This window comes from Tenrec ecaudatus, chromosome 14 (genome assembly GCF_050624435.1).
Source record: "Tenrec ecaudatus isolate mTenEca1 chromosome 14, mTenEca1.hap1, whole genome shotgun sequence".
NCBI classification, from domain to species: domain Eukaryota; kingdom Metazoa; phylum Chordata; class Mammalia; order Afrosoricida; family Tenrecidae; genus Tenrec; species Tenrec ecaudatus.
The window spans coordinates 1,659,551-1,680,997 of record NC_134543.1 but is presented as its reverse complement, the minus strand read 5'-3'; the positions used below and the strand labels follow the sequence as shown (position 1 = coordinate 1,680,997).

General features: G+C 55.6%; 1 protein-coding gene across 2 annotated transcripts in view; it reads left to right on the top strand.

Annotated features, from left to right (window-relative positions):
* Nucleotides 1-13,663, top strand: part of ATG2B (autophagy related 2B) — a 57,171-nt gene extending 43,508 nt beyond the window's left edge. For both annotated transcript variants that reach the window (XM_075531602.1, XM_075531601.1), the window contains exons 30-42: nt 993-1,195; nt 1,324-1,550; nt 3,794-3,905; nt 4,533-4,727; nt 5,203-5,304; nt 8,199-8,277; nt 8,512-8,704; nt 10,022-10,091; nt 11,255-11,337; nt 11,601-11,722; nt 11,876-12,030; nt 12,227-12,376; nt 12,703-13,663. In XM_075531602.1, coding sequence (XP_075387717.1) covers nt 993-1,195; nt 1,324-1,550; nt 3,794-3,905; nt 4,533-4,727; nt 5,203-5,304; nt 8,199-8,277; nt 8,512-8,704; nt 10,022-10,091; nt 11,255-11,337; nt 11,601-11,722; nt 11,876-12,030; nt 12,227-12,376; nt 12,703-12,933 — 1,922 coding nt within the window. In that variant the 3' untranslated portion in view covers nt 12,934-13,663. The remainder of the gene's footprint in view (nt 1-992; nt 1,196-1,323; nt 1,551-3,793; nt 3,906-4,532; nt 4,728-5,202; nt 5,305-8,198; nt 8,278-8,511; nt 8,705-10,021; nt 10,092-11,254; nt 11,338-11,600; nt 11,723-11,875; nt 12,031-12,226; nt 12,377-12,702) is intronic.
* Nucleotides 13,664-21,447: the final 7,784 nt, after the last annotated feature.

The window sequence follows — 21,447 nt, the reverse complement described above, 5'->3', positions numbered from 1 at the left end:
AGAAAGAAGGCCCACGGAAACCTGTCCCTGATAGACAATGCATAGGTAAGGCTGGTGAAGCATCGATATCTTTGAATGGTGGAACTGGTAAAGAATTTGAAGACGCTGTAGACTGCCAGACGAACAAACAAATCTGTGCTGCAAGAGACCGCAGCCAGGACGCCCTGAGGAGCAGAGGATTTGCTCTCGTGCAAGAGGCCATCCTGTTTGGTGAAGTCAAGGAAGACCCCCAACAAGATAGACTGACCCCAAGGCCAAGACAAGGAGCTCAAACACAGCAACAACCGTGAGGAGGATGCTGGGTCACTGTGGGTCAGAACCGACTCCAGGGCACCTGACAGCACAAAGGACATCAGCTGGGAGCCGCACCGAGTGGACTCGGGTTCTATGCTGGGTGCCGAGAGCGTGGCTTAGCATGGCCGAGACCTTGGCGGGCCACAGGGTCAGCCCCATCTGTGCACCTCTAGAAGCCAATATGCTCCTGTCACTGTCACCCTCCGCAGTCCCACCTGGCCCCGCAGGCGGGAGTGATGCTGTGGAGAATGAATGGGCAGCCTGCTACCAGGGAGTCAAAGCCGCTGCACACCTGCTGCCTGGGCCCACACCTGAGCAGGCCTCCTGTTTGGGTGCGCCGTGACCTGAGGAGTGCTACTTTGGCTGCGTGGTCCCGGGCCTGTGCTCTGGTTTGGCCCCTCCCCAGTGACTTCACCCCAAGGCTTCTTCCTGGTTCCACATGGATTTATCCCGAGTGGCCTGTCCCTGCCTGGAGAACCCGTGCTCACCATTTCTGGAGCGTCGGGTCCACTGCCGGCCTGTTGATGCGTGCTCATGCTGAGGTGTTCGGGCCTAGTGAGTTAGGTGATGGATCACTTGGTTGGTGTCTGCGGGGGGCTGCTGCGCCCCAGGAGGACAGTGGCGCCAGTCTTCATGGGTGCTAGAGCCTTGCTCAGGGCTCGGTGCCTCAAGGGCAATGCTGTCCTTGTCCCTCCCAGGTGTCCTGGATGAGAAGTCACAGACTCAGGAGGCATGCTGTTCAGACCTCTTCCTGTTTCCTGATGAGAGCGGCCATGTATCCCAGGAAGCTGGTCCCCCCTGCGCCGCCTTCCCGCCCCACCTGCTTAGGGATGTGCCCTCAGGGGTGCCCGCCGAGAGCGATGACTTCTGTGTCCTGTTTGCACCACAAGCACCCGTGCAGGTGAGGGGAAGGACTGGCCAGAAGAGTCTCCAGGATGTGTCCCCCAACCCACCCCCAGCACCCCATGCAGGATTCTGCAGGGCGATGGGCCATCCTCTGATGGGTGGCCCTTGGTCCATCTGCTTCAGGAGAAGGAGGAGGAGCCCGTGGTGAAGGTCATGGTCGATGGCTCCATTGTGATCCGAGAAAATCACTTCAGCCTGCCTGTGAAGAAGGCCGAGGCAGGCAAGGCCCCGCTGCGCTTCCCCACCCCTGCCGTGCAGTACGTAGTCAAGGAGGTCTCCCTGGTGTGGCACCTGTATGGCGGGAAGGATCTAGGGACAGCCCTTCCCTCATCACCCGCGAAAAGTTACACGTAAGTTCTCTTTTGTGGAGTCTGCCTGGCGCCAGCCTGTTCTTTTCACAGGAAAAGGGCATTGATCACTTTGAGAATTTTAGCAAGGCAATCACCCTCACCCCTTCCCACGTGTGCCTCTGTTTGCATTGGCACAGGAGTCAGCTGCCATCGGTTCAAAGATTCACATGAGGGGACGGAGGTGTATTCCCTCAATCCCTGTTCTGAAGGGCTGCCCAGCAGTGCTTGGCGAGGGCTTGGGAAGCCCCATGCGCACCACTGCTGGTCCAGCCCCGACCCCAGCCTGTCGTCAGGCCTCCTCACCTTGCCCTTCCACACAGCTGGGTTGGCTGCCAGGTGCTTAATGCCCCGTGCCACTAGGGCACCTGGCAATTGGGGCGTTGGTGTTGGGATCAGTTCTGACTCCTAGGGGCCTGTGATGGTCAGCAGCAGGGATGCTGTCCAGTCCTGCGCCACCCTTACAACTGTGGTTATGTTTGAGCCTGTGGTTGCAGCCCCGTGTCCCTCTGTCTTGTCGAAGGCCTTCCTCTTTTTTGCTGCCCCTCGACTTCGCCCAGAATGATGTCCTTCTCCGGGGGCTGGTTTCTCTCGATCCCATGTCCACAGTGCATGGCGTGGGGCAGGAATGGGTAGAGGACAGAGGCTCACGCAGTCCGGGAGCCCAGGGAGGAGGCACTGCTGCACAGAAGGTGTGGGAATCCAACTGCCTGCCAGGTGCCGAGTGGAAGACCTGCCCCCAAGTTCTGAGTGGCGTGGGCCAGGGCAGCCACGGCCTGGGGGGCACAGTTGTCTCGCAGGCCTCTACTCTTTGAAAGTGATTGGGGGTTTCAGCTCGACCATAATTGTTTTCTCTGTTAACTGAACTGTCTCGGGCTTGAACTCTGAACTGTACAGGATTTCTGGTGTGATGTTCCACAGATGGCCTGGTGGACGTAGCAGACACTAGCTCTGCCTGGCCTCTCCTGGCTTCTGTGTCCAGCAGTCCTCCTAACCCCCATCTTTGCCTCTGTCTCTACGTGGCCTTCTTAGTAAGACACATCATTAGACGGAGGCTCCCATTGCAGAAGGAAGGGCCTCTGCTGGTACATTGGCTGAAGAATTTTGCTGCTTACCAAAAGGCCACTGGTTCAAATCCCCCAGCTGTCCTGAGGGAAACAATGAAGCTATCTGCGCTTCTGTCCTGTTCCTGGGCAGACATACAGCCTGGAAATTGAGGGAACAGTTGTCCTCTGCCCGGTGGAGTCCTTACGAGTCAGACCCACCTTGACACCTAGACTCCCTGGGTCACAGCAGCTCTGTGGGTTTCTGAGACTCACTGTTTGTGGAAGTAGAGTCACTCATCTTTTTCCAGAGTGGTTTCGAACTGCTGACTGCGGTTAGCAGGCCACGACACCACTGGACCTGTGTGGTCAGCTTGATGGCAGTGGGTGGTCCCCATGTGAAAGGAGCCCAGGTGGCACAGTGGTTAGAGAGCGTGGTGCTCACCACAAGATCAGTGGTTCAAACCTGCTGGCTGCTCTGAGGAAGAAAGATGTGACCTTCTGCTCCAGAAAGGGGTCAGCCATGGGAGCTCGGTGGGACGGCTCCACTCTCTCTGCCTAGTTCCCCGGCCTGCTGGCCATTACCCCTCTATCTGTCCCTGCCATCCCGGGTGGGCAGGCGGGCTGTGACGATGCTGGGAACCAGCCCAGTCGCCGAGTTGGACACACCAGCGGGGCAGCCGGGAGGGTGGCTTTCAGGAGGAAGAACCACCTGGTAGGCTCTTTCCAAAAACTCACTAGAAGCCTCACGGCCCATGGGGATGCTGTGCAGCTGGGAGCGGGGCCCTGGGCTCATGTCGAGACCCGTAGCTGCCACCCTGGGCTAGGACAGAGCAGCAGAGGAGGAGCCGGCCTGGCGGGCGGTCCCGTGAGCCACAGCAGATGTGATGTCAGCCCACACCGGCCTCTCTCACTCTCCCAGTGACATCTGCCAAGGCCCTTCAGCACAGGGCCCTGGAGGGCTCTGAGTGGATGTGAGCTTCTGAGGGACCGAGTCCTCCCCTCAAGGGGGCTGAGCTCTAGACTGCCCTGGGGCCACAGTGGTGGGGTATTTCTGCATCAGGGTGGCAGGTGACTGCCATGTGAGCTCTGGTGTGTGAGGTTGGGGGAAGGACAGTGAGGGGCACCGTTGGGGGTCGGAATCTTACTTTCTCTTTCAGCCCTCTCAGCACAGGCTCTTGTTGGTTTCATCTGTACACGCAGGAGCCCCCACAGCTCGCCCTCCCACACCCCCACCAGGCATGGGCAGCACGCAGCCGGCAGCGGGGGGAAAGGGAGGAACCAGGACTTCCTGATGGAGATTCAGCTCAGCAAGGTGAGCAGGCGCAGGCTTACCAGAGGGCAGTGCCAGTCTTTGTCGGTGCCCTCTGGCAGTGTGGGTAAACCACCAACAGGGCTGGGTGGGGGGGCAGATTGCTGCCCCCTTCCAGAGTTTCTGCCTTAGTGGGGCACCTGATCTGCTCATGCCCAGGTGATGCCAAAGCTGCTGTTTCCAACACTGGGGCCACCACTCCCAGCGTGTGCCCTGAATCCAGGCAGCCTCCCCAGGGCTGGGGCCAACTGTGAGCACTGGGGGGGTATTATCAGAAGAGGGTGGGTGTGCACAGAGGACGCCACTCTCTTTCGATCCGTTTCTTCTCTTGTAGTTGCCTTTGGGGACTTGAGCCATGCCTCCATTTGTTCGTTTTCAAGGCCATTTTGTAGGGGTACAAGGTGGTGGTTTGATCTACCTAGGATAAGGGAGGTCACCTGAGAAGCGTCCATCACTTGTGTGCTTCAGAGTAGGGCCCACCCAGGTCAAAAACAAGTCTGCAACAAAGGATGGGGTTGCGTGGGGCCTTTGGAAGTGGGCTTGAAGGCAGACGTGGGATCTGCAGATGGCAGCGAGTAAGGGCAAAGTGGGCATGGATGGGAGCGTGTGCTGTGTCCCCTTGTCATCTAGGTGAAGTTCCAGCACGACGTGTACCCCCGGGGCCGGCCAGAGCACGATGCTAGCCTGGTGGAGCAGCCCGTTTCCCGGCAGGTGTTCATCGTCCAGGACCTGGAAATCCGAGACCGTCTGCGGACCTCGCAGATGAACAAGTTCCTGTACCTGTACTGCAGCAAAGACATGCCCCGCAAAGCCCGCTCCAACATGGTAAGTAAGGCCCTTGGGGCCCCGACCCTGGTCGGTGTGTTCTCTCCTTCTGATAGGATAGTCCTGTGTCATGCACGTGCAGCTGAACATTTTCTGTCTTTAAAACGATTTTGCAAGCCTCTGGCTGTCATTGGCCAAATGCTGACCCCTGAGGAGGAGCCAAAGCTCATAGAGGCCAGTGCTGAGCAGTCCCCTGTTTTGTGCCCTGACGATCTGTAGTGAATCGAGCGGGAGCGCTCAGGCTGGCAGTGCTCCGGAGGGTGGGGCATGGGCCAGCTTCTCCCCCCAATCCCTCCCACCCCGCCGTCTCCTCCTCGTTACCAGGCTGCTGGAGGGGGAGTGACCACAGAGACAAGTAGGACTTGAAGGACAAGAGGAAACACTTCCCACGTTTGTTCTCATGGGGGAAGCAGAGGAGAATCTCCAGTGAGGACAAGGTTACGGTCACTAGGAGAAGTGTTTTTCTCTCTTCTAGTTGACAATCAAAGCACTGCACGTGCGCCCCGAATCTGGCAGGTCGCCCCAGGAATGCTGCTTACGCGTGTCCCTGATGCCTCTCCGCCTCAACATCGACCAGGTGTGTAGGGAGCGGAGAAGGAGGCTGGGACTGCATCCTGGGTTGCTGTTCACTGAAGCATGGGGCACTTAGGCAGACACTCGGGGGTTTCTCTGTGTGTGTGTGTGTGTGTGTGTGTGTGTGTGTGTGTGTGTGTGTTTTGAAGCCAAAGCACCTTGCTCTGCTAAGTTGTGTTCTGAGGTCAGCAGTGTTTACATGGGGGCTGATTTTAGACCTCTGCTTCAATAGTGATAAAATCATGTTTGGTGCCCATAGGTTATAAAACTCAGGCTAATGTAGTTCATTCATTCAAAATATTTTAGGAATTGGCTTGAATGATGTTCATGTGGTAGCCCAGCCAGCAGTGCCATGTCAAGAAGGCTGGCCTGTGAAGCTCAGGGATGAGCCCAGCTCTAGCCTCGCCTCACACTGGTCCACCATATCCAGCTTCCAAGGCCAGTCGGACTGGCCAATAAGCCGTGTTTTCTCACAGTGAGACCATCCGGGTCTCCTGGCATCAGCCTGATAGGAATGTGCTGTGGCAATCTCCAGGGTGAGCGAGCCCTGGCTCCTGCAGTGTAGCAAGGCCCCAGGTTCTCAGATTCAGCCTGGTCCTCTGAACACTGAGCTGAGTTCCTTCTGTAGAACGACAAAGCGTTTTGATTTTCAAATCAGGACACACCTGCCTTTGGGAAAGTCAGCAGTGGGATTCCGGAAAGAATTCCCTGCATTGGGAAACCTAGGACAAGACCAGCCCAGAAACACGGGACCCTGGCAGGGGCGCTAGGAGAGCAGGCCTCCCAGGAGGCCAGGCCCTAGGGAACAGCTGCATCAGTAGAAGACCTAGCTCTGCGGTCCTCTCCTGTCCAGGGCGAGTGCTCCTGTTTAGCCCAGGGTGGGTCCTGAGTGAGTTCCGTGCCCCGAGCAGGAGGGCAGGGGGGGAACATCACCTAAAGGTGGAAGATGTTGGGAAATCGTTGCAGGCCTCCTGTTGTGTTGCTTGTTCTAAACGTGAAGGTCCATTTTCTGGCTAAGGACCTGTGATCACGGATGTTAACAGGGCTGTCTCCGTTTCATTGTGGAGACAGTGTTTGCCACTGTCCTCACATGCAGCTCGGCAAAGGAAGCAAGCTGGTCTGCTGCCACCATGGCCCTCCCTGAAGTGCAGAGTCCCCTCCCCTAGGAATTGCTCCCATTCCAGATTCAGTCCCATTGCGGAAAAGCTGAGTGTCTGGCTGGGAGAGGGTCAGATGGGGCGAAGGCAGAGCCCCACCTGGGGGTCAGCGTGGAGGCGAGTTCGTCTGCATAGTTTCTCCCGTGTCCTCAGCTGGGTCATGCGAGGGCCATTGTTTTGGGCTGGGCTGGTATGAGATTGCCGTTATACCCGTGTGTGCACGCCCCTCTGTAGACATGCCTCCGTGGTGTCTCTGGAGCCTGTTTAGGGCACGAGAAGCCCCCTGGCGTTTCCAAGGGAGCGCATGTGCTCCAAGGAGCCCTGGTGCATTGATGGGGCTCTTAACCCAAGGTCAGTAGTTGGAGACCCCCAGGCACTCCTGGGGAGAAAGAGGTCTCGCTACTCCTGTGAAAAGTTAGTCTTGGAAGCCCACAAGGGCAGTTGTGCCCCTCCTACAGGGTCGCTCTGAGTTGGAATTTTGAGTGACTGGCCTATGACCCCACCCGCAGGACCCAGGCCTGAGAGCGTTGCCTCTGTGTGCAGGCAGCGGCTCCACAGTGGCCTTCATGCGACACTGTGTTCAGCATCAGACACAGAGCAGCAGCTGAAGCCTTGTTAAAGTGTTGTGAGACGTGGGGCTGCCTGTTGCTGTTTTGTGCAGTTGTGCTTACAAGTGGGTTAGAAGAGGAACCAAGATTCTCAGCCCTGGGAAGGCGGGCTTGGACTCTCTGCAACGCAGGTGTCCAAACTGATGCAGCTTGCTGCCCCCTTTTCAGTGCTTCCCCCGCCCCCCGCGATTAAAACGTTTGTGTGTAGCTCATGGCCCAAGAGAAAGTGTAGGTGTCTGCTTCTGCAGCACCCCTAGCCCCCGCCCCCAGGGCTCCAGCTCCGCCCCCAGGCAGGTCCGCCACTTTGGGAAACCTGAGATAGGACCGGGCAATCCGCTCCCTAGTGGCCAGAGGTCGCACTGCTAAGTCGTTAATGAGCGGTCTTTGAAATGCCATGAGGGCTCGTTAGGAACTGAACATGGACTTGACAACACTTAACAAAGGAATTAGTGTCGTGTACAGAGCTTGATAATGACTCCTGCGGACCCCTTCCTGCTTTCATTTCTCTGAATTCAGGCCCCACATGGGGACCGTCATCCTGTTACAGTGTGACAGTGGGAGGGGGCTTCACAGCATTTATAGAGAAACCTCCACTCCCCACCCACTTCCCCACAGAATCACCCTTGTCCTGAGACACGTTAACGTGAGGACGCAGGGGAGCAAGGAGCAGGCTCAAGCAGCTTCATTGTCACATCATGGACAAGGACCAGCTGTTGGCGGGGGCAGCAGCTGCAGACGCCCCACCCCAGTGGGCAATTGTCTGGCTTTTCCATCCTTCTTCTGAGTATCGCAGCAGGCATGTCACACCCCTGATAGGCTGGTGGCACGTGCTGCCCTCCTCCGCAGTGGGGAGGGCGCCTGTGGCTTCGGAGGGAGCCAGATGGACTCAGAAACACATGTTTGCACTAGAATCACCAGCCAACGAGCTTCTCCTTCGTTCTCACGCTTCACTGGTGCCCTCAGTTTGTGAGAAGTGGTGAAGTGTGTGTGTGCACATGCATGTGGATGCTTGTGTGGCACACATGCGTGAGGGTGTGGGATCACGCACAATGCCGCACACGGTCCTTGACAAAGAGCAGCTAATTCTGAAAGAGGAGTAGGTTCCGGACTTTCACTGCATCTCTTATTTCCAGGACGCCCTGTTTTTCCTGAAGGACTTTTTCACCAACCTTTCTGCAGAGGTGGAGCTCTTAATGGCTGCTGACCCAGAAGGTACTGAACCCTGGTCCCTGGAAAGCGCCCCCCTGGAGCGCTAGGTGGGTTTGCTGTGAGAGAGAACCTCAGAGAGGCTTGTGCACCTGTGTCCCAGATGACTTGGTTCTTGATGCAAATGTGGTTCAGGGGCAAGTGAGTGCTGACGTTCCCAGTAGCCACCGCTGTACCCGCAACGTGCACGGAGCCCCGCGAGTCGGCCCTCACTGGTCAAATCTTCCCGGCTCTTTTCAGTGAGGAACTCTCCCGGCGCTGATGTCACCTGCACTCTGCCCAGGCATTTGAGCACCTCCAAGGAGCCAGACCTTGTCCTTTCTTTCCCTGGACCCAAACCTGACGGTGCCAACTCCGCCCTGGCGGCTGACGGCGAGGAAGAGGAGGCCCTCTCAGCTGAGGTGTCATTTGAAGGCCACCCTGTGTTCTTCAGGTAAATGGTACCATTTTGAGACAATCAATGTTCTAGTAGTCTCTCCTTTAAGGTGTGTGTAAGTTCCCCTCATGCACTTGTCTACTGTTTGGTTAGAAATTGAGCCCCAGAGGTGAGTTCATTTCCACACCTGAATAAGGGGGGCAGCTAAGGCCCATCAGCTCTTCTGTCTGACCAGTAAGCTTTGTCTTTTGGGTGATTTTGAGTTTGGGCCCACACTTTGCTCCCCTCTATGCAGGACGCTCTGTTGTGATCTCTTTCCATGCAGCCGGCATGGTAGCAGAGTACCACCCAGCTCCTCCGGTCCCTTGTCCTGATAGACAAGAGATAGGTCACCTTAGTTTGTCTGCAGTGCTGTTTCTGGGGGGGTTGCAAACCATAGCCTCTGGTCAAGATCAAGCTCTGTTTATTCTGTGGCAGAAATCCCTTCATCCTAGCTTTGTCCTTGCCTCCCTGTCACCCCCTCTTTTTCCCTCCCTTCCCATCATCACCATCATTACCTCGCTTGGAAACTGTATCAGTCAGGGTGGACTAGAGAAACAAACTCATGGACACTCATATGTGTATAAGAGAGAGCTTTATATACAAGAGCAATTCAATATTGAGAAAACATCCCAGCCCAGTCCAGATCAAGTCCATAAGTCCGTTATTAGCCCATTATGTCTGATACCCACCTATAAAGTCCTCTTCAGACTCATGAAATACATGCAATGATGCAGAATGCAGGAAGATCACAGACCAGTGGGTGGGGAAGTCTTGTGGATCCAGTGGCGGAAGCATCTCAGCACTGGCAGGGGTCCCTACGTGGCCCCTCCGGCTTCAGAGGTCTAGAAATGGAGTGGGTGTGGACTCACAGCAGCCCAAGGGGCAGACCTGCCCCTGTGGGTTTCCAAAAGCCTTGTCTTTCTTCCACGAGCGGCTGGTGGTTTTAAACTGCTGACCTTGTGGTTAGTGGCTCAGGAAGTGACCACTGTGCCAGGAGGCTTCCTTGATTACCTCCCAGGGCCCCTCCCCTGTGCAGCCCAGACAGTGCCCCACCCCCACCCCCGTGGCAGCCAGCCATGAGGAAGACTGTTTGGTTTCCTCTTCAGGCTCGTTCTTGAGACGGTCGTCTGTGGCGGTGGAGACCGTCTCCCACAGCGCTTGGTAAATGAGCCAGGGCTCTGTGAGTAGCCGAACTAGAGTGAGGTAGACACCAGAAAAGGCGGAGGTGAAAAAGATGTTCTTATCTATTAGACCGTATAGTCGCCATCATAGTTTTTGATTTGCTATTTGTACTCTAATTGTGCACATTCATGGGCCTCCCTTCCACTACAGGGAATTTAGATTCATCTCAGAAGTTCCCATCCGGCTCGATTACCACGGCAAGCATGTCTCCATGGAGCAGGTTTGAGCCCTTGGCACGGATCAGCCCACAAAGTACCCAGCCCCGCCTTTTCAATGGCGCCCTCTGTCTGATGTCACTGGGAAGTGTGGGTGGCACACGGTGGGCCCCTGAGCTGTGTAGGTGCACATACACACAGGGTGTGTGTTCTCCACAAATACTCTGGGAAGCTCTTTGGAGAGTTGTGGCATAACAATTTGAGGAAATCGGCAGATAAACCACACAGCCTAGAAGTCGTGAAAACATTAAAAGGCATGGTGAGTCATGAACCCATGAAACAAGGGTGGGCACCAGAGTATCACAAACTGCCATTCAATGGATAAAGCAGACGTGGACGCCGCGCATGGCTCTGGTCACCGCCACAGAGATGCACACAAGTCCCTCAGGACCCAGCCCTCCGCCCTGACTCGGGAAGTGAGCTGTGGTGTCCACAGGACTTCTGGAATAGTTCCGAGGTGCCCCCCACCCTGCCCCAAGACCCCTGGGGCAGTTCCAGGACCCCCAGCTCGCCTCCCCCATTGCTATGGCAGTGAGCACAAGTGCTGATGGTACCTGCTCAAGTACCAGGTGCCACGCCTGTCAGCAAGAAGTGCCAGCTCAGCCCCCGAGTGGTTTCCACCTCTGCCTGGCACCTAGGGCCAGTGCACAGTGCCCCCATGACAACAGTGTGCTCCCAGGAAACAGTAAAGCCACAACCTTGCTGGGACAAGCTGAGCTGCTCAGTGCATGCTGGAGATCGGGCTGCTGTCAGACAGGAGGGAGCGTGGAGCTGCCGTGCCTGCTGCCCGGAAGCCTCACACCCATACTGAAGAGGCAGCTTCAGTGCCCTGCAGTGTCGGACACACACGGGCCTGCAGAGGGTGCTCACCAGGCAGTAGCAGACAATGCGTAGTTGAGTTTTGGGGAAATCAGACGTTTTCACAGATCTTGGGCAACCTGGAGTCGGCACCAAACCCCTGCATGGCTCCCAGGCCAACTACAACACATTCAGATCAAATTGTCCTTAAGTTAAGACGTCCTCCCAGGGAACACAATGCAGTAGAGCCGGGCCAGGTGGTCATAACTCCGAAGGGTTTCTGCTTCCCCAGGGCATGTTGTTGGGCTCCCAGACCCCCGTCCTCAGTGCTGTCTGTGGGTCCCCTCAGCCTGGCCCTCTCCTTCCCTAGGGCACGCTGGCCGGGGTTCTGATCGGACTGGCCCAGCTGAACTGCTCCGAGCTGAAGCTGAAGAGGCTCTTCTACCGGCACGGGTGAGCTGAGCTGCTGCTCAGGAGGCACTTGTGGGCTTAGCACAGGCTGAGCACCGGCGTTTCCATAGCCAGTGTGCGTCGCCCGCCTGCAGTGATCTCTGTCCATGACCTCTGTGGACGCACATGTGCTTCCAAGCTCATCCTCCCCACAGCCTTGTGTGTCCGAGACCTAACCCATGACAAGGCACTCGTGTGTGTGTGTGTGTGCGCTCACGTGCGCATGGTGCTGACGTGCCCTAGTCTAACCTGCCCGCCTGCTGCAGGTTGCTCGGCGTGGACAAGCTGTTCTCGTACGCCATCAGCGAGTGGCTGAGCGACATTAAGAAGAACCAGCTGCCTGGCATCCTAGGGGGCGTGGGGCCCATGCACTCCCTGGTACAGCTGGGTAAGTTGTGCTTCTGGTCGAGGGCGATGCATTTTGTCTGGTGGGTTCTGGAGCCTGCCTCCCTGAGCACCTCACGTGCGCACTGCTCGCCTCAGGGCGGGTAGTGAGGACTGGCCAGGGTGCGTGCTGACCTGTGTGTGCCCGTGGCTGTAGTGCAAGGACTCAGGGACCTGGTCTGGCTGCCCATCGAGCAGTACCGCAAGGACGGACGCATCGTCAGGGGCCTCCAGCGGGGAGCTGCTTCCTTCGGCACGTCCACTGCGATGGCCGCCCTGGAGCTCACAAACAGAATGGTGCAGACCATACAGGTACAGGGACACCACGCAGGGTCCTCCACAAGCTTCCAGGCGGTCACTCCTGAACAGTAGCCGCTGAGCTCTGGAGCCTGTAGGGAATCTAGTGCCCGAACCGCCTCACTCACTGGACAACCGCATGGCCACAGCCCGAAGCCCTCAAACCCCCAGCCCCCTCTGACTCATCTCTTCCTTCCTGACAACCCGACAGGCTGCTGCCGAGACGGCCTACGACATGGTATCTCCTGGCCCACTCTGCATCACACCCAGCAGGACCAAACGCTTTCCTCACCACCGCCTGGCCCACCAACCAGTCGACCTGAGGGAGGGTGTGGCCAAGGCCTACAGCGTGGTCAAGGAGGTGAGTGCCCTGCTTAAGCCACTGGGCCACCAGGGCTACTCAGCACAGCAGCAGACCAGGGCATTTCTGCCCATCCCAAAATCCAGACAATGCCCAGACGGAGCTGGGAGTTGCGGTGGGGCAGGAGGAGCCCACCCCATGGTAAGCGTCAGTCAGAGACCTGCGTGTGGGACCGCTCACTGCAAGGTCGGCAGAGAAAGGTGTCTGTTCCCCAACAGATCTGCACGGGGCAGTGGGTTTGGCTGTGATGATGGGTGGCTGTCCATCTGGACACAGGTGCGGGGAGGCTGGTGTGTACCCAGAGCTGATCCCCATCCCACCCTCAGGGCCTGACAGACACTGCGCAGACACTCTATGAGACAGCAGCCAGAGAGCATGAGAGCCGGGGCGTGACGGGTGCGGTGGGCGAGGTGCTGCGCCAGATCCCCCCCGCCGTGGTTCGGCCACTCATCATGGCCACGGAGGCCACCTCCAATGTGCTGGGCGGCATGAGGAACCAGATCCGGCCAGACGTGCGGCAGGACGAGTCCCAGAAGTGGCGCCATGGAGAAGACTGACCGCGAGCGGGTCTATGCCAGGGCCCTCAGGTCTGGGGCTCAGGGCCCTCCGGCAGCCGGGTCGCCACATCCTACTGCAGCGCCTTGCATCTGGGCAATGCCGTGGTTAGTCACGTCATCCACCATCAGAATGCCACCAAGACCTCCCGCGACTGGCCTGCCCTGCCCTGGTGGCCGGTTCCCTAGCATCTGCTGGGTGTTAGAGGCTCTCGCACCTGGTGAATGACAAGGTACAGCGCCAGGAACCCTGAGAGCCATTGTTGCCATGGCTGCTGTGGGCGTTGATGGTCCCCAAGGTCTAGAGGAGCCTTTGAGGTTGTTGAGTGGGGAGAGGCTCAGCGTGAGTGGTGGTAGGGCCTGGCAGGGCAGGGTCCGAGCCCTCAAGAACTGCTCTGCACTTGAATGAGCCCTGGGGTCCCGAGGAGACCACCCCAGAGAGATCCGCGCTGCTGCTGCTGCACTTTACCCGCGCGCCCCTCCCCTGCCCTTGTCACCTATGTCGCGTGAACTGGAGGAGCACGTGACCCTGGTGAGCACTTCCACTCGTCTCAAGTGTCAATGGAAACCATGTGTCTGTCCACGCCCAGCCGTTGTCCGGCAAGCCGGTAGGGAGAGGACAGTGAACCCAAGTCCTCTTGCTACCCCCAGGTTGCTGTCTGGAGGTCTACCTTGTCACCATGTACATGTGATGACCTGTCAGGAACAAATAAAGTATTTTTATTTAAAGGTGCAGTGGCCTGTGGCTCCCTGACCATGTGCTTTCTGTGTGAGTCTGGGTGGACTAGAGAAACAAATCCAGAGACACTTAGGTGTGTATAAGATTGAGAAAACATCCCAGCACAGTCCAGATCAAGTCCATAAATTCAATAGTAGCCCATATGTCTGGTACCAGTCTGTAAAGTCCTCTTCAGACCCGCGCAACACACGCAATGACGTCAGTTGCAGGAAGGTCACAGGCCGTGGGTGGAAAATCTTGTGGATCCAGTGCCAGCGGAAACATCTCAACCCTGGCATGTGTCTCCAGCTCCAGGGCTCTAAATAGCTCCATGTGTCTTGTCAGCAGGAAGACAAAGCAGAGAGTCTGCATGTATCTGCCTTCCAGTGAGCTATTGATCTTGGTGGCACCTCCAAATGAGGTCATCATGCTACAACCTGATTGACAGGCTAGACTCCACCCTTCACAAGGTGACAGGAGATTATGTAACTGCCACACCTGAGAGCGGATTCAAAGGTGCCCTCTGACCCCTCCCCTGTGGCTGCCGTGGCCCCAGTGTGAGAATGGACCTGTCCCCACAACTTTGATTTCTGGTCTCCAAGTGAGGATGTCACCACCAAGTATCTGCATGTGACTGTGGGGTGTGGAAAAGATGATGCTGGACCAGTTTCATCCTCAAAATTGGGTGGAGATCCGGCCTCTCCGTCCTCCAAAATTTACAGGCCTGTGCCCAGAGTAGCTGTCCATTGAGGCATCTCAAACCCATTTGTCACCCTTCTGGTTCAGTGAGGTCCATGTAGGGTGCATCCCGATCCACAGCAACTGTTCCTGTTTGTCCTAAAGGGTCCACTTCCAGGGCACGTGCTGCCCTACCCCTGAGCTCCCCACTTACTTCCTTGGGGAGACACTGTCACCACTCACAATGGACCCACCAAACACACTGCTTAGAGTTCTCAGATACACTTCACCTGTTACTGGCTGTAGTACAGAGAAAACCTGTCATGAGTTCTCTTCTGACCCCAGCCTCCACCTTGTGGGGCAGAGAAGAACCACTCCATCAAGCTTCCAAGTCTACAAATCCTTCCAGGAGTAGACAGCTACCTCCTCTGTCCCGTGGAGCACCAGGTGGATTTGAACTACTGGCCTCACCCCAGCCCACCACCAGTGCTCTTGGCTGAAGCCGAGGGAGAAGTCATTCTTTCCCTGCTGCTCTCTTATTCTTAATAGCAGTTTTATTGCGCATAATTTACTTATCATATAAGTCACCAGTTCAGTCGTTTGAGCATACCCAGGAGAATTGCACGATCATCACCTTACTGAGTTTAGAACACCCCCCATGATTAAAAGGCCTTTAGAATGAGTTGTGCAATCACAGTCCATTTGAGTGCTTCCTCCTGCTCCTGCCTCCATTGCTTACTCCTGAAGCCCCCCTTTCCCTCCATTTCACCACCCCTCCCCTCAGTCCCCCATCAGCCCTGTATATCAGTTATCTCTATGCATCCACTCCTGTGCTTCACTAATTGGGAAGCCCAACAGAAACAATAAAAAGCAAAGTCGAAATAAGGTGCTCAGGGTAAAATAATATAAAGACCAAAGTACAAGTAATGGAAATGAAAAGACCCCCGTCAACAGTAAGAAAGCTAGAGGAGACATTTCTGTCGTGGAACAAGGAGAAGGTACTTGTTGAACCAATCCAGGTCATCTGGCCAAGTCTCCAGGTTGACTCCACATATTCAAGATGACAAGGGCCTCTGCCTGACAGCAAGGCTCTGGAAGACTCTTGCTGTGGCTAGAGTGGATCTGGCACCGGCCCAGTCTGACCAGATACTGTGCCTGTCACAGGTGGGCTTTGGGTTCCCACTGTCCATAGCCTTCCACAAACTGGGTGTCATAATTATAGCTCTGATACTTTTCCCTTAGTCTATTCGAATTCTGTAATTGTCATCTTTGGATCACACAAGAGGGTGTGCTTCTTCCATGTGAACTTAGTTGACTCCTTGCTTACATGGCTGCTTGTTTGAAGACAAGCCTTTAAGACTCCAGACACTGTTCCCATTGATAGCCAGCACCATCTACTTTCTCCCCACACTTCGGTGATCCTTTCAGGAAGGTGAGTATCGAGCGTCTTCCTGCCACTCTGCAGTTGCCAGAACACACGTTTCCACACTTCGAGCGTCCAAAGCCCACTCTCAGCTCTGCCCAGATCATGTAATCCCCACAGTGTCAGTCAGAGTTCTAGAACCAACCCCTGCAGCCCAGCCAGCTCATTGCTGGTTTTACCTGGGCGCCCTGGAGACCTCTACCCTGTTAAGGACACCACCCTGCAAGCACGGAGGCTGAAGCACTTGACGACTGGTTGGGAAGGTGGCGGAGCGCTGTGGGCCTCCTCCGGGGCATCTGGGCGTCCCACAGCCTCGGAAACCCTCGGGCCGTTCACTCACTCAACCTCCACTAGGGAGAACCGACTGGGAAGCTGGGGGTTTGGGTTTAGAATCACTTGGGGAATTTTTTTTTTATGTTCAAACCTCCCAACAATTAAATCGCAGAGCCTGGACCCCACAATTTTTACCAGCTCGCCTGGAACTTCTGATACACCCAAGAAACACCTACCCTGGAGCGAGAGGGCACTTCTGAGGAGGGTAAGCATCTGTTGCTAGGTGACTAATACCAGTCAGAGATATCATTTGAGCCCAGGTGGCTCGGAGGCTTAAAGGTTGGGCTGCCAACCACAAAGTCAGTGGTTCAAATCTACCAGCTGCCCCTCAGGAAAGAGATAGGCTGTTGGCTCCTAGAAAGGTTTAAAGGCCTTGGAAACTGCCTCTGAGGAAGCAGGAGGCAGAATCGAGTCGGTGGGAGACTCCCAGCCAAACAGTCAATGCCAACTCACAGCTACCCTATAGGGCAGAGTAGAACTGCCTCTGGGGATGTCCCAGACTGTCACTCTTCACAGGAGTAAAAGCCTCGTCTAAGCTGATCCTGCAGTTAGCAGCCCAACGCGGAGCCAATAAGCTCCAAGGGCTTTGGGTTGTGTACCCACACCTGTGTCGTGGAAAGGGTGGCCTCCCAGAAGGAAGCATCTGGGGCTGTATGTGGTCCCCGGGGTTCATTTACTCACCCACTAATGATGAGTGAGAAACAGCCCATCCAATGACCACGGCAAGTGAGCAAAGAGCGGGGGTGCTGAAATCACCCCACTGGCCCATGATGATACACTGCTTGCTTCTCAAAACCCAGACTCAATAACAGCCCTGTCGGACTCATGAGCCTTTCAAAGGCGGTAGCTTTTTACAGGAGTAGAACACCTCGTCTTTGTCCCAAGGAGCAGCTGGTAGTTTCGAACTCCAGACCTTGATCATCGCAGCCCAATAAGTAACCACTACACCACCAAGGCTCCTCTGCTTGCTTTAGCAACACTAATGACAAGCCTGTGCCCGTGGACTGTCATGACCCATCTCTACAGCCGACAGCTGTCAGCAGCACCTCCCCACTCCAGGAACCCCAGAAGGGTCAGTGCACACGGTAGCAGGCACAGTTGATGGCTCGAATCAAAATGGCTGTGGTCCTGCTCAGGGCTCAGGGTCTGAGCTCATTCTACATGGAGCAAGCCCAAGCTGGTCTGTGTCACCTCCAGAGGCCACACTCAGAGGCAGAGACTCTGAGCCTGACTCTTGTCAGCGCAGCTGCAGCAGCGAGGTCTGATGGACTCAATAGGCCCTGGATTCAGCCCTGCCTGGATCTGTGTCTCCTTGAAATTATCCCCCCCTCCTCTGGTTGAAGACCTTTTAAAGTCGGGTTTGAAGCCAAGCTTCTGTTTCTAGAAGTGGGATTATCGCATCAGATGGATTTTGCTACATTACTTTTGAACACGTACGTGGGGGGGGGGGGGCAGCCTCCACAACCACATGGGTCCTTGGGGACGTTTGAGTAATTGAAGGGTAAACTGAAGAAATGACAGGCAAGATAGGCACTTGCCCACCTCTCTCCCATAGCGACTGGAACCAGAGTGAGTGATGTATTCTCTTAACTGGCTCGCATAATCTGGGCATGCAAACCCTGTCATGCACGCACGCAACAGGAAGGGGTCCCATTATAGGCATAGCCTAACAGGAAGGGGACAGGCTAAGGGTATACCCGTGACAGGAAGGCACATACCTAACAAGATGGGCTGGTCCTCGAGTTAAGATGGCCGCTTAACCTTGGTCTCTGAGCTGACTTGACCTTAGGTGTCCCTGGACTCTTCTTCAGGGGAACAATCTGATTCTTATCAGAAGGCAGAGGGAGTGGGCTGTCCTTAGGGTGGGACAGACAGTAGGGTCTGATCTCTCCATGGTAGACAGCCCTCAAGCAGATAACCTTCAAGGGTGTAGTCACAACTATGTGCCCACAAGCAGCACCTTAAAAATGGCATTATCACAGGGGGAGGACGGGGACATTGTGGGGGACAACTTCCACTTAGGAGAATGTGACTGGGATGCATCTCCACCCCACGAACGTGACTATGGCCTCCCTCCACTAGGGTCTCAGCCTCCCAGACGCTGTACAATATGAGTGTAGAGAATTTGTCCGCATACACTCGCTTCCCTGTTCTCAGCTTCCCACACCCCTAAGTATCATCAATGGGCAAGGGCAGGGCCCGGGAAGGAAGGGCCCACCCACCTGAGGACCCATCCTAGCTGTGGGCAAAGGTAAGTGCAGTGCTCACCTGGAGCAGGCCCAGCCCCTTGGCCACGCCTTCTCCTAGGGACCTGGTGGCCTTGAAACTGGAAGTTGTTTCAGAAACCCTACAAGCTGGGAGGAAAGGCAGCACCTACCCCCACCCCGCAAACAGGTCTCTTGCCCAACCCTGGGCCCTCTCTTGGTCTCTTCTTGCTGCCCGGAAGACCCACCCACATCACTCCCACCTGGCCTCCCTGCAGCTCTGTCCCCTCAGCACTCCCACAGCCCTGGTCAGATGGCAGGGAGGAGCAGTACTGGACAGGAGTCAGTCAGAGGAGCAGGGGCAGCAGCAGGGGTGGGCTTCATAATTTACAGGCTGAGCTGCAAGCCAGTCCTTTCATCAGCTTACCAGCACATGTCAGAGAGCCCTCCAGAGGAGGGAAACCCACAGCCTAGCCCCAGGGGAGGGAACTGAGCTGTGGCTGTGGACCAGGCCTGCTGTGAGGGGCGGGGTGGCATCCTAGGAGGGCCCTCCAGGGTCAGCAGAGGTGGGGGCTGCAGGATGATGCAAGGCCTGGCTTGTCCTTCCCAAGGTACAGGCAGTCTGCAGGCCAACACAGCCCTACTATGACCCAAGTCTCATACCTTCTCAGGGTCGCCCCGTGGAGACCCTTATGGATTTTCTTCTCCCCAAAAGGCAGTGAGCCCCAGGAAATGGGGACAATAGGCTGTCCTGGGATTGTCCTTCTGAGGCACCCCTGGACAGGCCTCTCTGGACTACTCCTTCCTGCCTCAAGCCCAGGGAGAGTGGGGGCGGGGCACTGAGGCTCCAGGGAAGGATGTCAGGCTAGTGGCCACTGGAGGGCTCTCAGGAGCCCTGACCCTCATCAACTCCTCTCTTGGCTAGGCAGAAACGGGGGACACAGATAAGTAGAACGGGTGGACCCTGCTACTCTGAGACCTCAACTGTCCCTGCCCTCACCCTTCATGTCCACTGTTCTTCCTGCATCCCCCCACCCTGCCCACCTCAGATCTGCTGCAGGTGACGGGTGGGGGGGGGTGGGGAGCTACAGCATCTGAGCAGTCTGCGGTGGGGACACCCATCACGCACAGCCATGTACACACAGTGTGCGTGAGACCTGGCGACCTGCTGGTCCTCAGCCTTTCAGCAAAGGTCCAGTGTAAAAGTCCACACACAAGAAATACACCAGCCAGCATGATCCAAGGGTCGCAGCCAGCATGATCCAAGGGTCGTGGGTAATAGCAAGGGAACAGGATCAGAGCTTAAATTCCAAGCACCTGGTTTGCAAAAAGCTGTGGGTGACAATGGAAGCCCCAAGTCCATTGGCAGGGTGCCCCCATGGAATAATTCTGCAGTGGCTCCCTCCGACCAGGAATGTGAGCGGCTCGCTTATCAGGCAGAGTGCATTGGAAAGTGCATGAATGCAGGAGTTAGTAGGTTAAAATTTAACAGCTTCTCATCTGTTCTGCTTTTTGAGCCATTTTTAATTTGTTCTAGTTTGGGCGGGGTTTTTTTCTGATTTCTTTTCCATTGAACTTTTCCTCCATTTTATCTTGTTATTGTTGTGGGGTTTTGTTTCTTGTTTTTGCATGTTTTACACCACTAGTCTGTCATCTGGTTGTCCTGTGGCGGCAGCTTGTGTGTTACTGTGAGGCTGGGAGCTATGTCACTGGTGTTTCTGATGCCAGCAGGGTCCCCCGAGTGAACAGTCTAAATGAAAGGCTGCAGAATTCCTCAAGGCGAGGGTTAGGAGGTGGAAACAGCCCTTGTAGAAACGTACAGACCTAGAGCACAGCCATAACTGGAAAAGAGTTTCACATTTGGATACTTCCTTGATTAATAAGCTGTTTGGTGGTTTGTATAGCCACCTGTTCTGAGAATTTGTGTCCCACTTTGTGTTTCCATTGGGGTGTTCCCACCTTTTGTCCTAGGTGGGACTGGGGCCACACTGCACATGGGTGTTCAAGCCTCTTTTTGCGCCCTCACCTTCTGATCTTCAGGCATGTGCCTCAGAGCACACGTGTTAGATCACACGGTCATTCCAAGGTTCCCTGCTGGCACTGGACTGCCAACCCGATAAACTGGCGGTTCAAACCCACCCACTGCCTCCTGGGAAATTTGACCCCAGGGAAGAAAGAGGAGCCAGGTTGCTTGTGTCTGTAAGAGGCAGCGCTACTCTGTAGCAGCGGTTCTCAACCTGTGGGTCGAATGACCCTTTCACAGGGATCACCCCATTCATAACAATAGCAAAATTACAGGGATGAAGTAGCAATGAAAATAATTTTATGAGCTCGAAAAGGGAAATAAATCTTCCCATCCTAGCACATGTATTAAAGGTGTTTATTCTTTAAAAAAAAATCTTATGGCTGGGGGGTCACCACCACATGAGGAACTGTATGAAAGGGTCTTGGCACTAGGCAAGCTGAGAACCACCGCGGTTGGGTCTCCCTGGATCAGAATCAACTCAACAATAGTGAGTTTGACTTGGGCCAGCACACAAAGGGGGAAGTGGTTCCGTGGTCCAAGGCTCGCTGTCCACAATGAGGAGCTATATCTGATTCACTTCATACTCAGTCACCACCCACCTGTCAGTGGAGGAGGCTGGTACGTTGCTATGACTCTGAACAGGTTTCAGGGGGGCTTACAGACTAAGATGGGCTTGGAAGAAAGTCCCAAGCTCTACTTAAAAAAAGAAAACCAGCCAGTGAGAACTGAGTGGGCCCTGCAGTCCATCACACGGATGGCGCAGTGTTCACTCCATTATGCGTGGTGCCAGGCAGAGATGGGGGCCAAATCGCAGCACCTCTGGCCAACAACAACGTAAGTTACCGACTTACTAGACGGCGTCACCCATACCTGCCTCCCCATACAGGAGCCCCAATGGCACTGTAGGTCAGACTTTCAAATCCGCCTGCTACTCTGAGGGAGAAAGATGAGGCTAGCAGCCCTGGTAAAGATTTGCAGTCTCAAACACCCCAGGAAGGTCACTATGAGTTAGAAACAATTCCGTGGTGGGGGCACTTTCGAGGGTGCCTCCCCAACCAGAATGAAGACAGGGGAGTTGTTGGTTTTGTTCACTGGTGAGGTCAGGTCACCAACAAAGGGTGACAGGATGGAGCGT